Below are 11,006 nucleotides of genomic sequence, written 5' to 3' on the forward strand. Positions count from 1 at the left end.
CTAGTTCAATTTTATCGATCATAAACTCTGATGGAAAGAATTGCATTAACAAGATATTTTTACTATCGACGTTTTACTCGTGTGTTAGATATATCATGTAATGTGTAATTATAATTTTATATCGTATTTAAATTACGGGATACAAAAATAAAGAAGGTGGACTCCCAAGTGGAGTATGGGACTCTAAAAGTAGAAAAAAGCGAGAAAGAAAGATCAAATTTAGGAATCAGATTAAAGGGGCAGTCTCAAAACAGACAAAACAGGTTCACCTAAACACCAGTATTATATATTAAGCATGATCAACCCACATGTGATGGATTCTTCATATGAAACAAAAGACACCAAAGATTTTGGTCATTTGGTGTGTCTCTCTCACATGCCACCATACCCATGTGGTCACCGCTGTAATTTGAAACCAAGAAGGAATCATGTTTCAACTATAAGGGGATAACTTGTTTAACTTTATAATGAATAGAATCCTAAAAAGTAGTTGAATCATAAAATTTAGGAGATTGAGGGTTTAATTTCATTAATTTTAAAATTTAAAGGCCTTAAAAAGTAATTAAACAAGACATATTTGGGGTCAAAGTTTAATTCTATCAATTTTAAAACGGACAGTATTCTAAAAACGAATTACATCAACAAAAAAAAAGGGGAAGGTAAGGACTTAATTGCAATAAGTTTTAAAACCACCGATGATTTAAAAGGTAACTAAGCCATCAGAGTTTGGGGTCATTAACTCATTATCCCTCTCGCCTATAACGTGGGTCCATCCTTTCTGGTCAGATAATTTCATTTCCATCGTAATATATCTAATCGCGAATTCAAAAGAATTTTTGATACACAAAATCAATAAATCTTTAACGCTCGGATTTATTACAACAGGTAGTTAGATACATTATAATCATGTAGTTGAGCCAAAAGAAAAAAAATGAAGAAAATAAGCAAAATTAAAAGATCAAAGTTTGATAACCAACAAATTAAATTCACAGTACTATAACAAGCTGCATTAAGCAATAGGGTACAACTACCAGAACCGGAAAAGTTGCTGCTAAGTGCAAAGACCGGGGAGAAAGTCTCGGAGACGAGGAGGAAGCCGGCAATGCTCCGAAGGGTGGAAAAGCGGAGTCGAGGTTCGGTGGACTCTGGGTGGAAGGGATGGTGGGCATGGATGTGCCGGTTGTTGGCACCAGTCCACCAGGAGATGGCAATAAGGGAGCAATATCAGGTGATAATGGTTGGAAAGGGGACAACGGGGGATCCAACATGGAAACCGGTGAAGCTGAGATGGTCGGGGTATCGGAACTCAGGCGAGAACCGGAAGAATATGAAGCAGAAGATGGCCATGGTGATGAGGCAATGAAATACATGATGATGATGGGGAACCAAAAGGAGGTCATTTTGCTAATGATGAAGAAATCAATGTGACACTTATTGGAGAGTGGTCGAATGTTTTATGTATATAATATATAGTTTTTTTCTAGTGAGAAAATAAAAAAAGCAAAGGGAAAGGGAGTGATGGTGGAGTCCTTTATTTTATTTTTTTAAATGAAAATTAATGTACCTCATTAAAATCCCATTCTAAACCTAGTAAGAGAAAAAGAGTGCCCAAAATATATTAATCAAAGATTAATGACATCGTTTTTAACATTTTAAGCAATTATGTCAGGACAAACCGACTCAAAAAATAAAGAACCACCCAAATTTAAAGCCCAGCTTGCTAATCCGTGAGCAACCTGATTACATTCTCTAGTAGTATACAAAATACAAAAATGATGATGATCCTGAAAAACAGTACGAGCCTCTTGAACATACACCCCGAGGATGGAAATATTTGTAGTAGTTCGTGTAATCTTATGGACGAGCATCAAAGAATCAGTTTCAAACTGAACATCAAGTAATTTCATATCACAAGTCATTCTAAGACCAGCGAGTAAAGCAGATAGTTCCGCAAAACCCGCCTCAAAACATTCGACAGAAGACTGTGTCAAACCATCACAAATTTGTCCACACTTATTACGAGCAACAACTCTAATTACAGACAGTCGGCGTTCCGCAACAAAGACACCATGATGGAGTCCTTTAAAAAGGGGAGACAAAGGGTGTCTCAAGTGGGACCCGAATGCTACGTGCATGGGTCAGTGTTGAGAAATTACAGGTTGGCAATGGCAGTGTAGAAAAAAGGAAATAGAAAGATGAATGAGGTTTCTGTTGGGACATGTTTGTTAGCTGATAGATGGATTCTTCTTTACAGCCCGTGAATCTTGCAAAACCCTTATATTTTGGCTAATCAGTTTCAACTCAATCTACTGTGCTTAATTATGTTTAGGGTAATTAAAAAGTAATGTCGATAACTATCTACATCTTGTTTGCTTAAAATGTAGTTGTTTAAACTTTGATTTTTATGGAAAATAATATTTTTTATCATTGAAGTCGCACAACGCATTCTCATAAATAGTTTTTTTTAATAATATACAGTCGTAACTGTTTGAAATTATATCTAGATATTTAGATTAATTAAAATGAATTGTTTCAATTTAATCAAGGTCTCGGCTTCAATTCACATTAAATCCAGTGATGAAAGATTAAGAAAGAATGAATTTGGGGAGCATTGATGTAACAGAGAAAAACGGGAGATTTGCAGCAAAAGTGAAATTGGCGTAAATTACGGGGCTTTGCCCGAAGAGAAGACAATAGGGATAGGCAGAAGGAGAAGAAGACAACATTGGTGTGTTACGTACGTGGAAAAAAAAACATGCAAGTGAGAAGACTTATAATGCAGGTGAGTAATTCTTTTATGCTCAGCAACTATCTATCGTATACTCACCAAACTAATTTAAGACAATCTTTTATTTCTTCTACCCATCCCTCCCAACCAAAACCAAGAGAAACAATAATTAATAAGGCGATCCATCTAATCTTAAAACAATTTAAATATTGTAATAAATCCATTTAATTTAATAAATAATTTAAAATACATTTGTTTAGTCTAATGATATACGCCGGTGACATTTTAAATACCCTAATTAAATGCCAACAGCTCCTGAAATTAAATAGTCCAAGTTTTGTTTTGGCACATTAAAGTAAACACTAAAAATAACGTCCTCTCTCCCAAATTGTAATCTATATAAAAAAACAAATAAATTTTGAATGTAAGTTTTAAAATTTTTTATCTCATTTTGAATATCTTATTATTTCCTACTATTAATCTCATTCTTATAATTTAACGCATCAAACTATCTTAAGTAAGTGTAAAACTTTTTAATTTTACAAAGTGTAACTGAATCCTATCTCTATATGTGTTGTTGAGAAAATATAAAAATATAGTCTAGTTTAGAAATTCTATCTATATAATTAAAATATTTAAAATTGCTATGGAATAAAGAGTTGTAACTATTTAAGTGCATTCAATCAGGCCACTTGTCGTTAACATTTAACGGAAGAGTTGATGTGACAATTAATAAATTTGATATAATTATACATGTGGTCACTGTTACTTATATATTCTATCAATTTAGTCCTAATTTTAATAAATTAAAATAAATTTAATCTTCGAATAAGATAATTCCACGTGTCACTAATACCAAATATCATGGCACAGGTCGCCACCAAATTGGAGGATTTAATTTATTTTAATTTAAATATTATTATGTTTTTGTGTTTTCTTATCCATTTCAAAATTCCCACCCTCTTGAGTTTAATTCAATTGAACAATCCAAAACAACGAAGTGTCTTTCTCATTCACTCTCTAATATCTATTTCAATTTTATAATTATTATTTTTCATGATTTTCAGTTTATTCGTGTTTTTAATTATTTTTGTAAACTTGTACTTTAAAAGTGAATACAATTTGTTGTAACAATTGTCGAACGAAAGCAAAGGAAAAATTGCAAAAAATCAATGATTATTTTATTATTCAAATTAAATTTGGAGTATAAAACAATAATATAATTACTGTAGTTTGTTTCACTTTTTACAATCAGGAGTGGAGTTTGTCGACTATTATTCCAAGGGAGTAATTATATTACTATTTTAACTCCAAATTTAATTCGAATCATAAAATTACCGCTGATTTTTTATAGCTTTTCCTTTGCCTTCGTTCGAAAATCGTTGCAACAGTTTGTATTCACTTTCAAAGTACAAGTCCACAAAAATAATTAAAACACGAATAAAATGAAAATCATGAAAAATAATAATTATAAAATTGAAATACACATTTTAGTGAGTGAATAAGAAAAACACTTAAATGCTTAGGATTGTTCCATTAAATTAAACTCAAGACGGTGAGAACTTTGAACTGAATAAGAAAACACAAAAGAATATTTAAATTAAAATAAATTAATTCCTCCAATCGGGTGGCGACACATGTCATGATATTTGACATTAGTGACACGATCTGATTCGAAGATTAAATTTATTTTAATTTCTTAAAATTAGGACCAAATTAATAGAATATATATGTAACAATGACCAAATGTGTAATTATACCAATATTATTAACAATTACATTAATACTTCTGTTAAATGTTAATGACAAGTGGCCTGATTGAATGCCTTTAAATTATTGGGTGACCTGATTGAGTAAAATTCAAAAATGATGACCAAAATGAAAAGGAGCTATAGTTAGGTGGTAATTAGTATAGTTTATCCAAAAAATATAGAAAATAGTATAATTAATATTTTATTTTAATTAACCAACAATGGTCTAATGAGATGAAGTATGAGGTCTCTTAAGCAAGGTCAGAGGTTTGAATCTTAACGTTTTGCGAATAGAGCAAAATGGGTCGGGAGGGTCGCCCTCGCCTCTGCAGTACCCGATCTGGATTAGTCGATCAATAGATCAGATATTAGTGATTAATTCAAAAAATATTTTATTTTAATCAAATTTTTTAACTAACTGATAATTATATGTTGAGTTATTTTAAATTTTAAATTTTTATAAATTAAATTAATGTTGTTCATCGTTAGTGGTGTTTAGCGGTACTCGACGAGTATCGTAGAATTTATATATATATATATATATATAAATTAGAATCTTTATTTTTAATTTTATACAAATTTAAAATTATTGGATGAATTAAAATAAAAGACTTAAATTATGTAATCTGGTCGTAAGGAGGAAAAAGAATAACTAAAATGACATTTCAAGAATTGAACTCGAGACCTATCGTACCTCAGGCAAGAATCATACCACTAGGTAGAACAGGATAATGTAAGAGAATCAAGACGAGAATATTAACTCTCTTTACAGCGGTCAACCCTAAACAAACTATTAATCATATTTTTTAGCTGTCAAATTTCCATCTACTTATTTTCCCTCCAAAAAATTTTCCCTCTTTCTCTTTCGCTCCCATTTTGAAGCCCTAATCCCACCCCATTTCCCTCCCTAACTTCTCTTTTTCGCCTTAGCAGTTACACCCTAATATCTATCCCCCTTTTCCTCTTTTATCTTTTTACGTATTTATGTAGATTTGTACTCTCTGATGAGTTAGTAGTCATAAAGAAAAAGATGGGCTCTCTTGGAAACGACGCTGGCGACATTAAGTCCTCTGGGGTGAACCCAGGCACCGATTTTTCACGTCCCGAGACTCAGCCCTTTGAATTTGATTCCCAAGTCTCATTTTTGGGTATGTTTCCTTGTATCTTTGGTGTTTCTTTTTTAAGCTTCTCATGAAAATTTCAACTTTTTTCCTGATCTAATTTAGTGTCAGATGTTTTTGCTTTAAATTATTTGACTCTATGCGAAAAACTGATTGTTTGTGTTAAATGTGTTTTTGAAAAATAAATTAGGCGACAATGCTGATAACAAGGATGGTGAAGAATTAAACTATGTTCAAAATACAGTTCGTTTCGATGATAATATTGCTCCGATGGAAGACGGATTCGAGACCAAGTTTCCTAATGTTTGTGGAGAAACTCAAGTGTCGAACTTAGACGGTGAAACACAGGTGTTGGATGATTTAGATTGCCTAGAGAATATGGAGACACAATTGTTGGATGAATTCGGTGATGAAATTGTTGATGATAGTGATGGTGAGGGAACGAAAGGCACCGATATATTAGACCATGGTGATGAAGTCTTTAATGATAAGATAGTAGCCAGTGACTTTGATCTATCCTTGAGTCAGGTGGAGAAGACGCAATCTTTGGAGCAATATAACACTTGTAAGGGCGAACAATTAAATTCAGGTATAATTTTCTCTATGAACATTTTAGAAAATTTGAAGTCTTTGCTAGCTGGAAAGTTTTCATTAGTGTCTGAATTGAACTTAAGATGTAGTGTGTATGTCAGGAATCAGTGGTGCTACAGAGACACCCGATGTCAAAGCTGAGTCAGAATCAAAACCCGGTATGCATTCAATAACTTTTCCATGATTAAAAATGAATTGAGTAATGTCAAAGTTTTGGTTTTCTACGAATTTCTCAATACGCGATTGGCTTTATTTGAACCAACTAGTTACTGTCCAACTCGAAGTGGTGTTGCTTACTACTGACAATTGGACAAAGGTGTCTGGCTAAATTTTGAAGCAGTTTTTGGTTATCCTTGTGCTCATGCGGCATATGTTTAGATAAAATTTATGTGCAAGATTAAGCTTCCTTCATGAACCTGTACATATTTGTTTCCGGAAAATGAGTGGAGTAAATTGAGGAAATTAATGAGATATTTACTGTATCTCGTCAACATTTGGACATTGTTTCTGCTTTAATCTTGAATGATTGCAATGATGAACTACTAGTTTTGATTAGTAACAGCTTTCAAAAGCATTTTTCTTAAAGCAATTCACTTGTGTAAGTAATTGGAGTTTGGAAGCATAGTCCTCTTCAAACATTAAAAGATGGTGGGAATGATGTATGTTCAATTTGGCGTATACACTGTCTTTCCGTTGCTGTACTAACATTCATTATTTTTTATAGGATCTTTACGAAGGTTTACCTCAGTTCGTGCAGCATCCTTGCGTGCGTCTGGTCTTGCAGCTCGAAATGCAGCACTATGGGGAATGAATGTTGAGTCTTCTTTTATCCGGACTGATAGTCAGTTTTCAGACCAGTGTACGGTCAACATGAATGGTTTAACCTCAAATGTTGTGGAGCAGATAAATCAGGAACATTGTCAGAGTAATAATGGCGAGACCTCAATTGGTTTAAGGCATGTAACCAATTCCAGGGTTGGTTGTTCAACTGTGAGAAAACTTTTTGCCGCAAGTCCTTGCAGCAGTGAAAATGCAGATGCTAGAGAAGATGTGCTTATGTTTCCTGCACATGACGGTTCTTTAGCAGGCTTAAGCTATATCGACTCGCAAGAACCTGGGGAGTTATCTCAGGCTAACGCACTGAATTTTGTGGAAAAGCTTGTAAATGATAATACGGTGGAGCTTGATGTTGAAGATGATCTCGGGAAGAGTACTGGTGGAAAATCAGAACTTATTTCATGTGCAATAATAGGGCCACAAAATTTGGCTAAGAAAACAATTGAAAGAAGCACTACTGAAAAAACACGAATTTTTGATTGGGACGATGCTTTGGAGGATGAAGGAGGGGGTGATATTTATTGTAAAAGAAAGGAAGATTTCTTTGGTAGTGCAAGTCGTGCAAGGAAGACTTCTAAACATCCCCGTAATCGTAAAGGAAGGAAACTTAATGAATCTTGTAATGAAGACCGACCAAATGCCCATGATACAAGAATAACTGATTCTGATTCAAAATCATTGTTGTGCAAATCACTAGGTAATGACAAGCCAGCACGAGAAGGTAAATTGGATTTAAGAAAGAATCTTTTGAATGAGTTTGATGAACATTGTAACTCAAATTCCTCAAAGGGGCAATTGGAAATTGCTGCTGCTGAAGAACTTGATGTCGGTTTTGACACTCAGATGGCTGCTGAAGCTATGGAAGCCTTATTCTATGGGGAGGCGGCAACTGAGCAGAATGGTAATCAAGATTTCCAAAATATATCAAAGGGTTCCTCAAAAGGTTTGTTTAGTGGAAAATCCAGGAAAAGAATTGCTTCTAGAGAACCCATGGTGAAAAAGGGTGTTTCTTGTTACGATGCTGCTCCTGTTACAAGGCAGTCCAAGAGAACTCAAGAGTCTTCAATTTTGAAGAATAAATGTTCTGAAAATGTTAGGAAGGAGTGTGATGCAGAGCTGCTTCTACCTAAAACAAAGAGACCTAAATCAAATACTGACGAGAACCAAGTTTCTGGTGGTATTGATACAGCCAAGAAGCCCTCTAAGAATATAAAGCAAAGAAAGGCAGTTGGAGCTTTGGCAAAGATTCAACTTCATGGCACCGGAAGATCAACTAGGGGCAGCTCAATGAAGAAACGTCATGCTAACAAGGTTCATACTGTTACACCCATTGCTCGTCGAACGAGGCAGTCCTCGGTCATGAATACACAAATGGCCAAGTCTCCAGCTAGTGATTGTAGAAAAGGTAAAAACTTGAAAAAGAGGTTTTCCTTCAAGAAAATAAAACCAGGAGTACAGATGTTACAGCTGAGTTATCATTAGTGTCAAATGCTAAAGTGAAACTTTCTAGTTTGCGTTCCTACCAATCTGGGGATCATGTAAATGCCAAATCATGTAGTAATGACCAATTGCAATTGGAGTTGATTGCCGGGAATAACAGCAATCAGGGATTGAACTATCCCAAACATAGAAGATCTTCCTGCAAAATGTCGGTTCATGTTGGTGAATCTGATGACTTGGAAACACAGTCCAAAAAATATGTTCAGCCAGATGATAATGGACAACAGATTCCTGTGGTAAAAAGGTCCAGAAGAAACAATAGGAACACTTGCATTCCTTCAACGACTACGAGGATAACACGATCATCCAGGAATGCATGTACTGTTCCATATTTTTCAGACCAGAATTCAGTAGGAAAACTGTCACATCAAAGTTCAGATAAACAAGGTTCGAGAGATGATGCAGTTAATTGCAATTCTACTGAGATGAATAGGAGGATGAAATCTACCAGCATAATTGGACCTGAAGCAGCAAAGGAACAGCACTCCAGTGGAAACTGTGTTGCAGTTTCTTCACCAATTGCAGAAAGTTCAACTGTGAATGTTGCTTCTGATAAATCCCCGGAAGAGAAATCAAGATCACTTGGACCTGTATGCACCACACCAGTTAACTGCCTGACACCCGTCAATGCTGCGTCACCTGTTTGTATGGGTGATGAATATTTTAAGCAATCCTGCAAGAAGAAACTTTCAAAAGCTTCACTCATCAAAGAACTCCAAAGTTTAAACCCCATCGAGCCAGAATCCATTTCTCCTTTGAAAGATACGAGGAAGAGAAGGGATTTGACTAATGTTAGAGTCTTGTTCAGCAATCACCTAGATGAAGATATAGTTAAACAACAAAAAAAGGTACTAGTAAGTTCTGATGTCATTAGCTCTTTAATGATATAAAAGCCCTTCTAACTAAATATTATGCCTCAATTTTTCACCAGATCCTGACCCGCCTAGGCATCTCTGAAGCATCATCTATCTTAACCGCGACACACTTTATAACCGATAAATTCGTGCGCACTAGGAATATGTTGGAAGCAATTGCTTCAGGGAAACCTGTTGTCACACATTTATGGCTTGAAAGCATTGGACAAGTTAATATTCACATCGATGAAGAAGCTTATGTATTGAGGGACATTAAAAAGGAGAAAGAGTTTGGCTTCTGCATGCCAGCTTCTTTAGCACGTGCATGCAAGCGACCCTTATTACAGGTAAAAAGATTTTGTGCTTACCTGTTGCATTGGTCACATATTCCATCAAGATCTTTACTATAATGAAAGTTATGCAGGGTCGAAGAGTTCTAATTACCCCAAATACGAAGCCGAATAAAGAAACAATTATGCATTTGGTTACAGCGGTTCATGGTCAGGTATGTGGCAGTTTCCAAGGCAATTTCATCTAGTGGCATACGAAAAAGATTGATCAATTTTAACCTTTGTGCTTTTACTAAATACTTTTAGATGACTTCGTTCCTATTAAAATGCTGACTTTGTATCTTGATTCCGGATGACATGTTTTCCAGGCCATAGAGAGAATTGGTAGGTCTGCTATGAAGGATGACAAAGTCCCAGATGATTTGTTAGTTCTATCATGTGAAGAAGATTATGCAATCTGTGTGCCGTTTCTTGAAAAAGGTTAAAAACTTTTCTTAATCAGCTCCTACATGTTTTGCGATATACAACTTTTATTAGAACTTTTTGGGATCTTTATGCTTTCAGGGGCAGCAGTTTACAGTTCCGAGTTACTACTAAATGGAATAGTTACTCAGAAACTTGAATATGAGAGGTTGGTGCTAAAATATAATCATGAAATATGACTCCTTTTGCTTCATCATGCAACCTCAAATGACTCAGAATTGTGTAAATGATTCATGGAATGATTCTTTCTGCTACGGAATTTTTTTCTTCCATTGTTCTGAATTGGCTGAGATGATGAATGGTTTTCATTTATTTCTTTCCTAACATAGCTGTATTTCTACTGGCAGGCATCGTCTCTTTGCAGATCATGTTAGAAGAACACGATCCACGATATGGCTAAGGAAGGATGATAAATTCCTCCCTGTAACGAAGCATAAATGATGGTTTCTTTTTAAAATTTTCTTGGCTACCGGATCTTCTTTGTTAGATAGATATATAGTATTTAGAAGAACCCCAAGTGATCTGTATTTATCATAGGATCAGTTTAGCTGTATACTGTATTGAATGTCTAGTGTGCGTGTTTTCTTTAAATTGTTCATAAATTTGGCACTATGTATTATTATGCTCAACTTTTTCTTCATAAATCTCATTCTAATTTTATGCTTCAAATGTATAAACACCAAGGCCTTGGTGAATAAGCAAAAAACGTAGGAATGCCTCATTTTTACTGGATAAGGTCATCCTACTTACTCTTTTCTTGAAAGCACTCGGCAAGAACATTATCTACCATGCTTACTCCCCACGTTGCAGCGCTTGGCCTACATCCCCAAAAGTGCATGTAATAGGGGACA

At 34.9% G+C, this 11,006-nt stretch overlaps 2 protein-coding genes across 2 annotated transcripts; one reads left to right on the forward strand and one right to left on the reverse strand.

Moving 5' to 3' along the window:
* Positions 1 to 875: 875 nt before the first annotated feature.
* Positions 876 to 1,468, reverse strand: LOC120115667 (classical arabinogalactan protein 25-like). The gene has a single exon (XM_039136296.1). The coding sequence runs from the start codon at positions 1,398 to 1,400 to the stop codon at positions 987 to 989; it is 414 nt and encodes a 137-aa protein (XP_038992227.1). The 5' UTR covers positions 1,401 to 1,468; the 3' UTR covers positions 876 to 986.
* A 4,015-nt stretch (positions 1,469 to 5,483) lies between these two features.
* LOC120115709 lies at positions 5,484 to 10,719 on the forward strand. The gene is given in 11 exon segments (XM_039136336.1): positions 5,484 to 5,627; positions 5,791 to 6,189; positions 6,281 to 6,349; positions 6,916 to 8,509; positions 8,512 to 8,891; positions 8,997 to 9,376; positions 9,460 to 9,729; positions 9,807 to 9,887; positions 10,041 to 10,152; positions 10,237 to 10,303; positions 10,503 to 10,719. Coding segments are annotated over 11 exon segments (3,564 nt in total). The 5' UTR covers positions 5,484 to 5,509; the 3' UTR covers positions 10,597 to 10,719.
* Positions 10,720 to 11,006: the final 287 nt, after the last annotated feature.

Source organism: Hibiscus syriacus, unplaced genomic scaffold (genome assembly GCF_006381635.1).
Source record: "Hibiscus syriacus cultivar Baekdansim isolate YM2019G1 unplaced genomic scaffold, ASM638163v2 tig00110270_pilon, whole genome shotgun sequence".
Classification (NCBI taxonomy): Eukaryota; Viridiplantae; Streptophyta; class Magnoliopsida; order Malvales; family Malvaceae; genus Hibiscus; species Hibiscus syriacus.

Excerpts from the sequence above, each read along its gene's own strand:
- LOC120115667 (XM_039136296.1), bottom strand. The coding sequence starts at position 1,400 with ATGACCTCCTTTTGGTTCCCCATCATCATCATGTATTTCATTGCCTCA.